The sequence below is a fragment of the Salvia hispanica genome, chromosome 3, assembly GCF_029641045.1.
Source record: "Salvia hispanica isolate PSC_SH4W2 chromosome 3, Shi_PSC_v1, whole genome shotgun sequence".
In the NCBI taxonomy this organism is placed as follows: domain Eukaryota; kingdom Viridiplantae; phylum Streptophyta; class Magnoliopsida; order Lamiales; family Lamiaceae; genus Salvia; species Salvia hispanica.
The window spans coordinates 26,468,618-26,485,744 of NC_142694.1; the positions used below are offsets into that span (position 1 = coordinate 26,468,618).

Here is a 17,127-nt window from a genome sequence, read left to right on the forward strand (position 1 = left end):
AATTAAAATTTTATGAAAACTAATGAATTTGTACACCTTAAACTTTCATATCTGAATTTAACTAACGACTCATGAAATCTTCCAATATATTGAACCTTATGCAACCATATTCTTTCTATTTTTTTTTTTACAATTAATTATGTGAGTTAATACAATGCAATTTAGTTGAGCCGCACATAATGCAAGGGTTAGCACTAGTGATTAAAAAACTATCAACAAACTATATCTTTTGATATTGTTTCAAAGTTCAAACTTGTGTAGCCAACCAGCATTGATGGAGCATTTTTGGTGAAATCTTGCATTTGTGTAATACGTTTTTATGTTTTCTTAACGAGATTAAGATGTTCAATTATAAGAAGTAGATAACTAACTCCATATTATGCAACTTTGGCCTCTATGACAGTGTCTTAATGCATCGAACAACTTCGCGATACTTATTTATAGCTTGTGGTTTAACTTCAGGTGAAATGCTAACTATTAGCTTTACATAACATCTCAAGAAAGCATGATCTATACATGGATCTCAAATTCCTTAATAAGCCATCCAGACAATTTTACAAAACTCACACTATGAGCTCAAAATTCTCTATAATCCAACATAAAAACACACAATTACCATTCATTAAAAAAAAACACAAGTTCATGTATAAAACATAGCTAGCAACAAGGCAAGGCTCAAATCAAATGTGTAATGTCATCATCTAGGAATTGTCGTAGCTTCCCTGAATTTGCTTCATCGAATCAATCTTACTTTGGTTGGTCGCACTGCAAAAATCTACGTTTGATTTTCTGCAGCTCCGGATGTGCCTCTTTCATGCTGATTCCATCCCCTGCAGAATCAGCAGAGCATTTCAAAGCCAATTCAAGTATGGATGATACACATCGCACAATCTTGTCAATATGTACTTCCATTGCACAATCTTGTCAATATGTACTTCCTTAAAGTTCATCACTAACTTAACATCTATCACTTCATCCGGAGTCTCTCCAATTGAGACTTCTACCCATCTCTTTAAGCTCAAATCTTCTCCAAACATATCATCACTTGGCCTTTTTCGGGTAAAAGTTTCCATCAACATCACACCGTAGCTATACACATCACACCTTGTCGAAACCAGCCCTTCCAAACCGTACTCTGAAACAACAAAAATCATGATATACATCAAGCAAATATATGTACTTTGAAACCAAGATATAATCATTATATATTTATACATTCACCTGGAGCAATGTAACCTAATGTTGCTAGGGTGTTGGTTAACACCACACTATCTCCATTTCCTAGCAACTTTGCTATCCCAAAATCGCTTACGTGAGCAACCATGTTTTCATCTAATAATATATTACTTGGCTTCAAATCGCTGTGAACAATAGGTGTCGAATAACCATAGTGAAGATACTCCAAAGCAGATGCAACATCAATCATTATATCGATTCTCTCTATTAGATTCAAGCAATAGTCATGGGAATATAACCATTTATCAAGGTTCCCCTTGGGCATATATTCAAGTACTAATGCCTTGAACTGTTCATTTGAACAACAACTTATGACGCTGGTAAGGCACCTGTGTCGAATGCTACGAAGTATCTCACATTCGACTTCAAACCTCCTTGAAATACCTTCTACTTGAAGATTAAAAACCTTAGCAGCCACAATCTTCCCATTGTTAAGAATTCCTTTGTAAACAGAGCAAGAACTCCCAGTTCCAAACAGATTTCTCTCATTGAATTGCTCAGTTGCTTGCACAAGTTCATAATAAGATATTCTTTCAGGCACAATAGATGTCAACTCATTAACTTCTCTACATGTACTATCCTTCCTTTTGCATCTGACAATGATAAAAGCCAGAAAAGCAATTGAAATGAAAGCCACAACTCCAAGAGCAACAAATGAAACTCGTTTCACCTTGTTCCACCTTGATCTGTGATTAGAAACAACAAGGCAAGTCGAGACATGGAACCTCGGAATCCCACACAATGCCACATTGCCTATAAAAGAATCCATAGTGAAGTTTTTGAAAGAACCACCACTAGGAATTTCTCCACTCAAAACATTGAAAGAGACATTGAAGTAGTTGAGGTATTGAAGTGCTTCAAATGACTTCGGAATCGAACCAGATAGATTGTTGTGGGACAAGTCAAGAGTCACCAAACTGAGCATGCTTCCCATTGAAACTGGAATAGGACCTTCCAGTCTGTTATTTGCCAAAGATAGATTCGCCAAACTCTGCAATTTTCCAATAGTGCTGGGAATAGACCCTGAACTGATTCATCGATAGATCTATAGAGATTGCGACTCCGAAGTTACTTATCTCTTGAGGTAGAAAACCAGTCAATGAATTTGAGGACAAGTCAAGATTCAACAAATCTTTTAGGCCAGATAAGCTTGCAGGTATGCTTGAATTCAACATGTTAGAGCTGAGAATAATATGTCTTAAAGAAGACAGGTTTCCAAACACTCAGGAATCGGACCTGAAAATTGATTTCGGCTAATATCTATATAAATGAGGTTGTATGAATCACATATAGCCTCTGGAAAGGGGCCTTGCAAGATGTTAGCACCAAGATATAGCCCTTGAAGGTCATGCAAGTATTTGATAGAGAATGGAATATTACCAGATAACTCATTGTCCTGTAAATCCAAGGTGACCAAGCTTCTTAAATAGCCTATTTGAACAGGAATGCTGCCATTTAATTTACTACTTCCGACGGAGAAAAGTTGGAGCGAGGAAGTTAAATTTCCGACAGAAGGGGGAATGGCGCCGTATAGGGGATTAATACCAACAGACAAATGAGTTAAAGACCTGCAATTTGACAAGGATGCAATGAAGCCCAAGTTTGAAGAGGAGGGTGCATTTGTAAGATTGTTGTTGTACAATTCAAGGCGTTGGAGATTTCTAAGGTTGCCGAGATCAGTAGGTATACAACCACTCAGTTTGTTTTCAGCCAATGTGATGATCCTGAGATGAGAACAGTTATAGATGGAGTTTGGTATGGGTCCAGTGATGGAATTTGCGCCAAGATAAAGTCGTCCAAGATTGGGAGAGGCGCGACATAAATAGGTTGGAAGAACTCCAAACAGATCATTGAATGCAAGTGAAAGAGTATGCAGAGTTGAAATGTTGAAGAGCTCATGTGGAAGCGAACCACTGAAGCTGTTTATACTTAATCTCAATAGCTGCAGTTGGTAAAGTTGGCCAAATTCAGTGGGAATAACCCCTACAAAAGATTTGATAAATTATACTCCATGGGAATTCCACTAAACAATCATCCCTTAGCTTCATACAGCTTAAAAAGGTCTTGTTACCTGTCATGCGGTTTTCAGTGAGGTCGAACCAGGTCACCTTTGTAAGATTCCCGACATCCCTTGAAACATTCCCTGTGAACCTGTTGCTCCATAGTCTTATGCCTTGCAAAGAAGACATATTCATGAACATATTTAAAGGAAATGACCCCCCAATCTGATTGAGTTCAGCAGCAAAAACACCCAGCTTCTGAAGATTGCCAATCTCATGTGGTACTGTACCTATCAAACATTTATAATTATTGGACCAATTAAATGCTATAAGAGATGCAGTTCCATCTCCAAATTCACATGGTGCTTGAACTTCAAGTGATTTGCACGGTACTTGAAATTCTCACAGTGCTTAAAGATTTGGCCATCTCACATGGTTTAAAAGGCGAACTTGTCATTTTATTGTTATTTGGGTATTTGCTTATAAGTTCATTCAAGAATATCAAATATCAACTTAGCGCATTTTCATCACTATTGAACCAACTTAACACGATAAGAACACGAATCCATACCTGTTAGACGGTTACTGCCAAGAGCTAAGCTCTTAAGAGATGCTAAGTAGCCGATTTCTGCAGGTATGCTCCCACTAAAAGAGTTCTCGGTGAGGGTTAATTGCTGCAGTTGTGAACATTGGGATAGATTTGTCGGAATCCCGCCACTCAGCTGATTCCCAGGAAGATAAAGCCACCAGAGAAATGGAAGTTTACTGCACGTGTCTGTTGGAAGACTTCCAATAAGCTCATTGTCTGCCAAGCTTATAATCTCTAGATTCGATATGTTGAAAATCTCTGACGGTATAGAACCGGAGAGATAATTCAATTCGATCTCCAGCCTTCGTAAACTTTGAAGTTTCCCCAGCTCTTTTGGAATCTCTCCACTCAAAGAGTTGGAAGTTAAGTCAAGAAACTGCAGGGCTGTGAGGTTTGAGAGAGATTTTGGGATGGAACCTACGAAGCTGTTGTTGCGTAGATTCAAGTTTTCAAGCTTTGGTAGATGGCCAAAGAGAGGAGGAATTTCTCCAGTGAAGTTGTTAAGCCGGAGAGAGATGAATTTCAACCGGTGAAGGGAAGACAGCTCAGGAGGGAGCAAACCAGTGAAGAAGTTGCTGGTGAGGTCGAGGGAGACGAGGAAGGATAACTGTCCAAGCTGTGGCGGAATGCTGCCAGAGAGGCTCATGCCGGACAGATTCAACGCGGCTACTCTGTGGTGGCGAGAGCTGCAAGTGATGCCGATCCAGCTGCATACGGAGCTCGAAACGTTCCAGTTTGTTGCAAGCATACGAGAAGGGTCGGATGTGATGTGTTGCTTCAGTGAAAAAAGCACAGTTTGATCAGTAGCAAGGTTCGTTTTGGCTAAACAAGGGACTTGTAAGGTTATGCTGATCAGGAATGCATATGCAAGAATGTTGTACATCTTTTTCTCCATGGCTACAAGCTGGAAGCTGTGATTGTAGTATAACTATAATTATATACACTACACACATAAATCTTATGAGGCTTTCTTGATGCCTCTGTGTATGTTTATTTTCTTTGATTGCAAGTCTTCGTTAGACGTGAATGAAGGTTTGGATTATTGTGCAGAAAATTGACAAGTCTGAGTCTTTGCAAGTGGAAAATTAAGCTATCAATTACTCCACTATGAAGAAAATTCAAAAGAGAAAAAGGAACAAAAGAAAATTTTATAGGTCTTGTTGTCAAGTTAAGTAGGCTTCTCAAATATATGCGATGGTCTAAATATATTCTGCTAAATACCTTATCTTTCATTTTCGCACGTAAATGGTACCTGATTTTTATTTTATATTGTTTTTGGTACGGATACAATTTTCTTTCCAAAATTCCCTTTAAACAAATATATTTTTCCATTTATATCATAAAGGCTATTTTAGACATACATAAAATTAGTACCAAAAGTGATATTATAATATCTTCTCTCATTCTCCTCACTCTTTATACTATTATTATTAATCAATATTAATATTATTATTTTGATGTTATAAATTAATAATTAATTTATTTTTAATATCATTCAAATATACTTAAATATAATTATAGTTATAATTACATTTAATTATTATATTATTGTTATAATACTGAAAATTGCTAGTAATTAATAAATAATTGTAGTATAATTATATAAATTATGAATCACATAATATTATGTAGTAATAATAATAATAATTTAACATTAAATTATTATTGAATCACATAATATTTTGTAGTAATAATAATAATAATAATAATAATAATAATAATAATAATTAATTATTATTATTATTATTATTATTATTATTATTATTATATTAAATTAGTAATCAATCAATATAGCCTTAATAAAAATTTAACATTGTGAATTGTAGTCATAATGATATAAAAAGTTGAATATTTTTAGTTAGGTGTTAATTTAATAAAATATTCAATTGATTTAATTAATTTATATAATTAATTTAATTAGGTATTTTATTTTTCATTTATATTATTAATGCAATTAGATGAAGAGAAAAGAAAAAAGAAGAAACATAAACTACGGAGAAAAAAGAAAAAAGAAAGGAAGATAAAATACTAAAAAGAAAGAAGAAAAAGAGAAATAAGAAAGGAAGAAAAAATAATCACATATTTGGTAGTACTATTTAAATGAAATTTCCAAAAATATCCTCCATGAAAAAAAAATCACATGTTTGGTATCTAGGGTTATTTTTATCACAGTATACTAAAAACGATATAAAATAAAGATCACAGTGTACCATGTAGTTCACTCTAAAAAAAATTGATCTGATAAAATATTTGATCGATTAATCCAAAATCTGAGTAGGGTTGATGTGTGGATTGATACGAGCCGACCGAATAGTCCATTATATTTAAAGGCTTAAGGTTGATATTTTATGATCCAATATTACAATTTAAAAGAGCTGCAAAGTCTGAAGTCAAGAATCCCACTTTTGCTGTAGTTATTTTGAGTCTCTCCCGTGCGGATTCATTACTCGTGCAAATTCTCAATGACTCAAATGGGTCAGAACCAGAGGCATCCAATATTCCCAGCAACAGGTAAGGCAAGTGTATTCTAATAATGGATGTTGCGGCCTTGAGCTTTCTAGGATGCAACTGAAAACCGCGTTTGACTGTGGGCAAAGATTTTCAAATGCTTCGTTATATTGGAAGATGCTCAAATATGCAGGAAACTCTACACCCACAGCTTCAAACACAACCTCATATGTAACAACACATTGTATAGTTATGAATCTCCAGTGGTTTGCTAATTTTTTAAGATATAATCGTACTAGCTGGAAACAGCTCCCATCAATTTAGGACTGAAACACAAAACCTTTCAAACAAAGATGTTGGGAAAATGAAAAGCAGCAGGCCTGGTATATTGGTATGGAGAGGGCTATGTTCTTAGAGTATAAAATTAGGACCAAAAAGCGCAAATGAAATGAAATAGACATGGCTAATTCATGATTATTTTCTCTTAAAATTTTCTTAACCCAAAGCTTTTGTTGAGACCTTGAGGAACTCAAGAAAAGTTTTTAGCCCATGATATATCTGGGAATAACCCAAATGGAGTTCTACTCAAATATATTGAGCATAGTTGTATATTAACTTCACCTGCCACTAGACCTATATCTGAATATCAGCATTATACCCCAAAATGGGCTCTGAAATTCTAAATTTTATTTTCTTTAAAAATTGACTTCATGTCCAGAGAATAAATTTTTCCAGGTGAGAGAAAAATAAGTAGCTTAACCACTTCACATGAGAATATAATATTGTTCTTTCCTATCTGTATAGTTCAACTAAATCAGTTTATATAGCATGTCAACTCATTATCTCCATCAAATTTGAGAAGCGAAGATGAAAATAATTCACAAAAAATAGGAAAAAGGAACAATGCTAAAAAAGTATCACGCATTTTACCATGTAGGGGACCTTCTAACAACCCTGCTGATATTGATGGATCTCAGGAACCCTTGACAATGAGCGGCCCTCTTTATCTTAGTTTGATCAAATTTGAGAAACTCTAAATTTGGAGTTCCTTGCAACCCAATAAAGAAGCCATCAATGTTGTCACTATAATCTCCAAAATGTCAGCTCACGTACTTATCTACAGGCCAAAACTAAATCATACTAGATCCTCTGTAAAAGAAGATATGGTTGCTTCTCTAGAGAAAATGTAGATTGTGTTTTTCCTTTTGATGCTATTCAAGTAATGTAAGTTTGTACATGCACTCTAATAATGTTTTAAATTTAGAGTGTATAGATGTGCAAACACATATTTTTACTATTTTTGGCAAGTGGATATCAAATTCCACTAATATAAAATGAATATATAAAATTCAGACTCATATTAGTATTAACTTTTTCTACCAATTTATTTTACAAATTCAAATAATTTCTTAAAACTCAGTCGATAAAAAATATTTATCGACGAACGGAGCGATATTATCAAAAGGTTTTAAACATAGATATATGTTGTATGATAACATAATAGTCTAGAATAAAGTGATACTCAATTGGCATAACTGTGATACTCAATTGGCATAACTTTCCCCTCTAATTAATAAGTGGGATAAGTCGGAAATTCGAATAATTCAATCATGTAAATGTGGTGGGGGTAAATTGTCACCCGAATATAGATTAATATCTTGTGCACGTATATGTACTCCCTTAGTCCGTCATTAAATGGCTCATTTTTTTTCCTCCGTCCACTAATAAATATCTCATTTAACTTTTATAACTTTTACTATTTTTAGTAAATGACCACACAATTCACCCATATTTTATTATAAAATTAATATATAAAGGTAAGACCCACAATTTACTAACTTTACTTTCAACTTTAATTTATAAAGTCAAACAATTTCTTAAAATTCGAGCCGATCAAAATTGACACATTTAATCATGGACAGGAGGAATACCACATTTATTATGTGATGCTTGAAGCTGAAAACGACATCGCTTAGCCTTAATCAATTAGATCATTCATATTAAATTTAGAAGAAATGTTATTCTTTATCAATCTCACAATTTTTTCTTAACATAATCTTTACACTTTTTTGTTAACATAATCTTTACTCCATATCAAACTACTACCTCCGTCCATAAAAAATAGACAAAGTTGTAAATAACACGAGTTGTAATGCGCAATTGGTAAAATAAGAGAGATAAAAAAAGGTGGTGGAAGTAGTCATGGTGAATTGTGGGGTCCATATTTAGAATGACGTGTAGACTTAGTATTTGTTTAAAACTTTCTATATTTAAAATTGGTCTAATTTTGGTGGACGATTCAAAATGATAAAATCAACGGAGATAGTATTTATTCAAAAGAGCGGATTTGAAATTTCATTTGGAATTTAGGTCAGACGGCTTCATGTATATATATATATGGTTTGGTAATCCTACATGATGTACATATACATATATGATAGATGTGAGTGGAGATATAAGATGATGATTTAGACATCAATGACTATCAACCTCGGAGGAGTCGGTACCGTACTCGCCGCTGGTGAATTCCCCAGACGCCATGACCATCTTCTTGAACTTCAACATGTCGGCATTGTAGGCACGCGTGTCGTACACCTCAGACCCCCCGGTGGGGTTGAACACCGTGCTCTGCCCCGGCTTCACCCCCTCGTTCAAGTCCTCCAACGACGAGTCCCCATCAAGCGCCCGCACTATCTGACTCATTTTAGGCCTTTTTCTCGCTGAGTGTCGTATGCTCGCAGCAGCACAGCTAGCCATGCAAGACAACTCAGCATGGAGGAATTTACCCTCAAGCCGTGGATCCACCAGCTCTTCGAAGTTGCCATCTTCCATTGCCTTTGTTAGAAGAGGCCTCGCCCAGTCTACTAGGCTGTCTTCCATCATGCTGTTTGACAGGTCGATTGGCTTCCGTCCAGTGATGAGCTCCAGCAGCATCACCCCGAATGAGAACACGTCTGATTTTTCTGATAATTTCCCGCTTGATGCATATTCCGGTGCTAGGTACCTACATTTATTCAAATCATCCATCAATATGTATCACATCAACTTCATTATATATAGAGAGAAAGTTGTGATCAATTGACAACTGAGAATCATATAAGCTCGTTGGTTAAATATATCAGTTGACATCACAAATTATTTTTGTTGCTAACTTTCAATGGCACCTAACCCTACTGATATTAATGAATCAGCGAACTCATACTAAATCAAGAACTGATATGTTATGTTACGTGATGCCAACTAATTAATGGTATGTGTACTGCACATCGCTCACTGCTCACCCAAAAGTTCCCATTACGCGTGTAGAGACATGAGTATTGTTGTCAGTAGTAAGTTTTGCCAATCCAAAATCGGCCACCTGCAAAGTCATAACATGTTGTAACTTTAATATATCTAAATTCATTGATGAAGGCGGCATAGAAAGTAATTGAAGTACCATTGCTTCATAGTTATTGTCAATAAGAATGTTTGCGGCTTTGATATCACGGTGGATAATTCGTGGTGAACCTAATTTCACAATAAGCAAAATAACATGATCATAAACAATAAGTAGATAATAATTGAGAATAGCTAGAAAAATGAAAGAAGAAGAAGAAGAATCACACAATCTTCGTGTAGGTATGCAAGCCCCTTAGCCATGCCAACTGCAATACGAAGCCTCGTCGCCCAATCAAGCACAGGTTCGCCTTTTCCTGCAGGCAACCAATTAGGGGCAGTTTGATAGAGAAGATAAGTATGAGACAAAATTGGAGGATGTAAAAACCATGAAGATGAAACTCGAGCGTCTTATTAGGAACAAACTCGTAGACGAGGAGTTTGTTCCCATTAGCGATGGAGTATCCAACAAGGGAGACGAGATGGCGGTGGTGGACGCGGCTAATGATCTCAACCTCAGCTTGGAACTCTCGCTCGCCTTGGCCGCTGCCGCTCTTGAGGCTCTTGACGGCAACATCTCTCCCATCAGGCAAAACACCCTTGTGCACGGGGCCGAAGCCGCCTTGCCCCAACAGGTTGGCTTGAGAGAATCCGTTGGTGGCTGCGGCAAGCTCCTCGTAGCTGAACTGGTACATACCACCCATGTTTTGCGATTGGATCGCGCCATGTTGGCCTGAATTATAACCCGAGCTAAATTCGTTAGTTAAATTCGGGGCCCACCCACCGCCCATGAAGCTTCCGGCAGGAGGGTGGAGCTTCATGGTTGGATTAATAAGTTGTTGGCCATGCCATTGCAATGGTTCCATTACGTAATCGGATTTTCTTTTTCTTCGCTTACAAGCGAGGCAGAAGATGACGAAGAGAAGTGCGATTATCACAGTACCTCCCGCGCCAACTCCGGCGATGATAAACCCGTTCACATTCTGAGAATTTTGAGGGTGTGGAGGAACCGGGGGTGAGGCAGCGGACGCTGGGAGTGGAGGGTTATGAGAGAAATTAAAAGGCAATGTAGGTAGTTCTGGAGAAATAGGTATCGGTTGGGGTGGAGGAATTGCAGGCAACGAAGAGGAATTAGCTTGTTGTGTAGGAGGATTTTGCGAGGCAGCCACAGGGGGTGGGTTTGACGTCGGAGATGGGGGCGTTTGGGTGGGAGGAGATGGCGGGGGAGTGACTGTGGAAACTGGTGGAGGAGGGGATTCGGAATTTGATGTTGCGGGAGGCGAAGGGGGAGGGGATGAGGGCGGTGGAGGGGAAGAAGTTGGTGGGGGCGGAGGAGGTGAGGTTGGCGGGGGAGGGGTGCCTGCTGGGGGCGGGGGCGATGATGATGGAGAGGACGGGGGCGGAGTTGATGATGGAGAGGGCGGAGGAGGCGTTGATGCGGGAGGAGAGGGCAGAGGCGGTGTTGGTTCTGATGGAGGCGGTGTTGAAGGAGGAGAGGGAGGAGAGACTGTTGAAGTTAAAGATGAAGATGTTGAGGGATTAGCCTCAAATAATGACGGTGACGACATAATGATATGTAACTAAGCCGAAACTCAAAGCTCCAGCTTCGTTGATCTCTACAGCATTACATGAAGATCACATGCATGAATTCGCCGTTTTCTAAAAAAACATTTCTTGAATCTTGATGATGATCATGAAATCCCTAATTCATGGGATGACCAACATGGTTAATTAATTTGAACGTGCTCTGTCTCTCTCTATTTCGTTTTTCTGCAAAATTCAATATGAGAACGACGATAAAGATAAGACAGAGAAGTTATGGCGAATGGTGTTACTTGCTATCTTACGAGGTCTGCCCCCTTCATTTGCCTTCCTATAAAACAGCCTCTTTATCTTCAATATCTCGTAATGATAGGGGGTTAGTTATTCAAAATATTTCACTTCTTAAGTCAAACTCGACAAGTGGATGACACAAAAATATTCACGAATATAAAGTGTAATTTCATAATTTTCCCATTTTATTACTTTGTTGGTTTGCTTAGTTATAAAAAACCATATGAAGTATTTCTTATTTTTAATTATGTTCTATTTTTTGTTCAATTATTATGTTTTGAAATTTTAATAAAATTCCTATATTTGTTTTTTTTTTTCATTTTCATGTAATAGCAATTTAGATAAATATATTTATAAATATTGCAATATAAATAATTTTATAAATTAAAGAAATAAGAAAATAATGAATTAGAAAAAAGAACCATCCGTGAATAATAAATTGGAAATTGCATTATAGAGGGGCTACTCATAAATTTGGTAAGATATTCCAAAAGTGATCAACAATATAAATGATGGAAGTAACGTGAAAGTTGATAAGAGACACAACATGGCCTTGTGTGGGTCCCTTCGCCACCAACATTATTTACAAGTGCATAAAAGCGTACAACACAGCCTAAAATCGCCAAAACCAAAGGTAACGGCGACGCTTGGGCTGATTGACGCAACATATGCAAAAGCCCATCATGGTAATTGGTAATGGATCCACTCAGCTCGAGTGCCTTGAAACACCTGCAAAAAATAAAAATAAGTAGAGCATAAGTATTTAGTTAAAGCTAGTTGATGATAGGATAAGAAAACCATTATATAACCTTGATCCAACCCATATGCTGCACGTGGAATCAAATTTCACAAAACGACGCCGCCTCGGAATTCTTTTAACTGATCCAATAGAATACACTCACGTTTGTACAATCTCAATTCTGTTTTTTCTTTTTCCATTTTCCCTCTAAAATATGTCGAAAAAATGAGTATTTCCTTTTCTGCCGTCGCCACTACTGAGTTGCGGAGCGAGTTGAACTTGGATTCGAATCAAGGCATAACACCACATGCTGAAGTGAAGCGGGAAATAAACCACTTTTTAAACACTCATTTTCATGCTGTCCAGTTCCAGCCATAACATAATTTCCCTCCAAAATATTGTCTAGGGACAGACTCTTTCAAACCCCATTTTTACTAAGTTCAAGTTTTCCACCATTCTTCCATATAAACATAGCTGGCCCCTCCATCTCTATCGCTGCTTTGATGATGGCTGCACCATGTCTTCTTCTTCTTCCTCCTCACCATCATCCCCATCATCGTCGCTGTCCCCATTTCTCTTCCTTTTATGGGAAGAGGACGCGGCCGGCAATTCCTGAACCTCGCCATCTTCATCATCTTCATCTTCAACATCTTCCTCCAATTCAAGGTCTTCACCTTCTCCACCACCACCATTATCTTCTGCTTCCACCCGCTCAACTGGTTGAAACAGGTATCCAGCAGACCCATAATCGTCTTCCTGCAATCAACCAACACAACAAATTTACCATTAGCTATCAAACTCAAACTACAGACAACTAAATCCATACAGAGAAGCAATCAACCAACACAACAAATTAACCAGTAGCTATCAAACTCAAATTACAGACAATTAAATCTATACAGAGAAAGCAATCAACCAAAACAACAAATCAACTAGTAGCTATCAAACTCAAATTACAGACAACTAAATCTAGACATAGAAAAACATACTGTAAACATACATGGAAAAGGACTATTGAACATGGTTAAAAAACACGCACACACAAAGAACACTCAAAATTAATCAAAGGGTATTATATACACAATTAGATTGACATAAATAAAAGAAAACCTAATGCAAATCTCAACATGTAAAACTAATAGTTAGCACTTCACCTTCACCTGATACTGAGAAGTTAAACCACAAGCCATAAACCAAATTTGACCAATACTCAGTATGTCAATTCATGACATCTTAAAGGGGTTCAAATATTGGGTTCAGGCACAATTTTCATGAAATCAGAGAAATTTGGAAATCATTTTTCTATAAAAACAAGTATGGCCTCCTGCACTCATGCTACATTAATGAATCACAAAAAACATGGGCAGATACAATTAAATTAAGAGCACCAAAACAGTTTTAGTATTACAATAATTTATTCTTTCATTTTTTGAGTTGCAAGAACAAGCTAATTGTAACCACCAATTCTAAAGAATAAAAGCCAATTCAAATCATACATAGATAAGGAGCAAATGGTTTTTCCAGTTATTGTAAACTGATTGTTTTTTACCTGGAAAATGAGAAACTTCCATAAAATCACAAAATTCTAAATCAGGCTATGCAAAAATAATGATTTCCCATTAAAAATATTAAAAGACAGGTCTCTACGTGATTAATCATTGGAAGGGGGAATCTAATGGTTTTCCGGTAAGTTGAACATCAACAATATTAAAACAATTTTTACCAGGATTAGAAGCAAGGTGATTACAACCACAACTCACTGTCACCAGTAGTTTTTTTTAGCAGAAGTTCATACCAAAGGATGGCTTCTCACACTGTAGGACAAATTTTCAAAATTTTGATATACCAAAACAGTAGGCACAGATGAAGATTTATTTAAGCAACTTTTTAGTCAATAATTCAGAAACACAAGTTCACTAAAAAAGATGAAGTCAAATCTAAAGAACCAGATTTACATGCAATTTTCTTTACAACGTCAGGTTATTTTGGCAAAGATTTCATATAAACATAATAACCAAAAACCTTGTAGGTGCCACTGTCAAATAGAAACCACAAAAAATAATGATATTCCACTTTATTGCTTAAGAAACCACTGACAGATAAGGCAAAACAAGTTCTGAAAAACACAAACATTAATGCCGCAAGGATGTCCAAGAAAGGCAAAGCATGATCATTAACAAATAGAAACCACAAAAAAATTTGATCTTACACTGTATTGCTTAAGAAACCACTGACAAATAAGGTAAAGCAAGTTCTGAAAAAACACAAATTTAAATTCAGCAAGGGTGTCCAAGAAAGGCAAAGCAAGATCATTAACTAAACCCCTAGGCAGAATAGAAAAACTTAATGTAATTAAAAAATAATAATGACAGAAAAAACCAGTGTGAGTTCTTAATACACAGAAAAACTGCAACCAGATTTTGGCAAACCACAAAAATACTACAAGACTTTCAAGCTAAAAAGTGCATTTGCATTTAATTAGGCGTAATGTGAGATTAAAGTGGTTAAATATGCATTCATCTCCAATTCAACTGCCAAAGGAAAATTACCCAACACAATTCAACGGCACAAAAGAAACAAGATGTCAATTACAGAAAAAATTATACCTCATCCTCAGCCTCTTCTTCATCCTCATACTCCCCATCCTCCTCAACTGCCTGCTCTTCCTCTCCCGTCTCCCCATCATCATCCTCATCGGCATCGTCCTCTCCCTGCTCATGTGCATCAATTTCCCCCTCCGTGCTTGTGAGCCTATCAGTACTCTCGGCCTCCCTCAAATCCCTATCATCATTATCGACTTCTTCCTCCTCCCCGTCCTCATCATCGTCGTCTTCATCCTCGTCCTCAACACCATCCTCCCCATCATCACTGTCATCGATCTCGTGGACTTCCACCACATCCTCATCATCACCTTCGTCATCTTCAAACACTTCCTCCGCCGAATCATCTTCATCATCTCCCTCCTCCTCATCATCTTCCCCATCCACAACCTCTACTCTAAACCCATTGGTATGATTATGAGAACTGCCAGCATGACTCAAGCCGTTGATCGCCCTTGACGTCTCCGCTTCCTCCTCGTCGGCGTCGCTCTCCTCATCTTCATCAACATCCACAACCCCATCGCTGCCCGCTATCTGCCCATTGCTCAGCCTAAACGGGTGGTCCTCACCGTCTATCTCTCCACTGCCGGGATCATCCTCCTCCTCCTCATCATCATCGTCTTCATCATCCGACTCCGGGCGCTCATTCTCCTCCGCATCCATCTTGTCCAAATATTTCAATGACCTAATCAAACCGAAAACACGAGATCGGTAGTCCTTAATCCGCGTAACAGGGCACTCGTAGAGATCCAATGAGACCAGCCTCAGCTCGGCCAACGGTCTCAAGTCGTTAATATCTGAAATCCTGTTATTCGACAAATCGAGGTCCCGCAACGATTCAGGTCCAGCCGCGACGAGGAATTCGAGCCCACCGGCGATCCGATTATCCGATAAAATAAGTTTCTGCAAATTCCGGAGGCGTGGGAACTGCTCCAGCGACGAGGCGCCGATGTTGGCCATAGACAGGTGCTGGAGATTGTGGAACTTCTCGAAGAGCGACGGCGGCGGCAAACGGCCGTGGACGCACTTCACCGCGCCGTCGAGCGTTAACGTCCGGACCAAATCGACGTCCGTCTGGCCGTCCAAGGCCGTTTCCACCGCCCTCTCCCAGATCTCATCCATTGTTCTATCAATCCCTATTTTCCCACTGCATAAAAACACGAGCGGATTCCTATATCCAATATCCAATTCCTATTATGAGATTGATTCGAAAAAGGTTTAAACCCTAGAATTTGGCTTTGTAGAAACTCTCTCTCTAAAATTCTGTGTGTATGTCTCTCAGAGCTGGTTCGCTATAAGATATTGGAGGAGGTGAGTCGCCTCCGAGTTAGATGAGTTAGGGTTGGTTGGATTTGAGTTAAGTTTGACCGCGGTAGGGTTAGAAGAGGAGGCAGAGGGAGTTTGACGAGTAAGTGAATTCACACCGTCAGATTAGAAAAGCAGGGATCCATGACGTGGTAGAATTTTTAACGGTTGTGATGGATGGATAGTGTGTTTCTTTTGAAGAAAAAGTCTGAGAGTAGAGAGCGAGCAAGTCACGCGCTCGGCAAGTCTGATACGTCTCCTTGGGCGGTGTAAATATGGCAACCCACAGAGGAATATGCCATTTGGATTCCTTGTATTACGAGATTGCCATTGTTAAATTCATGGTTGGAGAGTGGTGTGCATACTAGTAGTAGCAAGGCACGGGAAAAAATAATGAAATATCGAATTAGGGTACAATGTGATTTTTGGTACGGTATGATCTCTTATCGAAATTTTTCGGTAAGATAACTATATGTACTTAAGTATACACTGTAAAATATAATCTAATTATATATGAAATTATATTTTAGACTATCTTCGCCCCATAATAAGAGTCGTATTTTGGCATTTCAGTCTGTCCCACAATAAAAATCACATTTCATTTTTAACATTAATGATAAGTAGGCTCCACATTCCACCAACTTATTTTATTCCCATTTTATTATAAAACTAGTACTCCCTCCATCCCAACTAATGTTTTAAAAATCGGATCAGCTGGCGAACCGGCGAAGTTACTGGTTCATGGTTCAACCGGTTCAATCACTGGTCGAACCGTTTTACTGTTGCAAATACATATAATTAAGTATACAATATACAAAATATATTAAATTTACATATAATCAATAATATATCACAAATATTAACCTTATATTTTAGTTGTAATGTAAATATTAAAATTTAGTAGTAAATGACTAAGTTTCATAAATATTTTTGTTAGTAAATAAAATTAAATATATGATTCATTACGTATTGTATATAAATTTTTTTTAATATTTTATATAT

General features: G+C 37.5%; 2 protein-coding genes and 1 pseudogene across 3 annotated transcripts; all 3 read right to left on the minus strand.

Moving 5' to 3' along the window:
- Positions 1-457: 457 nt before the first annotated feature.
- Positions 458-4,792, minus strand: LOC125209661 (uncharacterized; annotated as a pseudogene). Its single transcript, XR_016136408.1, has 4 exons — positions 3,808-4,792; positions 3,308-3,526; positions 1,222-3,219; positions 458-1,135 (listed from the first exon to the last, which is right to left on the minus strand). The product of XR_016136408.1 is annotated as an uncharacterized LOC125209661 (transcript).
- Positions 4,793-8,601: 3,809 nt separating this feature from the next.
- LOC125215530 (proline-rich receptor-like protein kinase PERK15) lies at positions 8,602-11,576 on the minus strand. Its single transcript, XM_048116973.2, has 5 exons — positions 10,037-11,576; positions 9,879-9,965; positions 9,710-9,780; positions 9,555-9,631; positions 8,602-9,277 (listed from the first exon to the last, which is right to left on the minus strand). The coding sequence occupies exons 1-5, from the start codon at positions 11,214-11,216 to the stop codon at positions 8,749-8,751; spliced, it is 1,944 nt and encodes a 647-aa protein (XP_047972930.2). The 5' UTR covers positions 11,217-11,576; the 3' UTR covers positions 8,602-8,748.
- Positions 11,577-11,909: 333 nt separating this feature from the next.
- LOC125213782 (Leucine-rich repeat (LRR) family protein) lies at positions 11,910-16,170 on the minus strand. The gene is made up of 3 exons (XM_048114517.2): positions 14,827-16,170; positions 12,291-12,976; positions 11,910-12,210 (listed from the first exon to the last, which is right to left on the minus strand). The coding sequence occupies exons 1-2, from the start codon at positions 15,940-15,942 to the stop codon at positions 12,710-12,712; spliced, it is 1,383 nt and encodes a 460-aa protein (XP_047970474.1). The 5' UTR covers positions 15,943-16,170; the 3' UTR covers positions 11,910-12,210; positions 12,291-12,709.
- Positions 16,171-17,127: the final 957 nt, after the last annotated feature.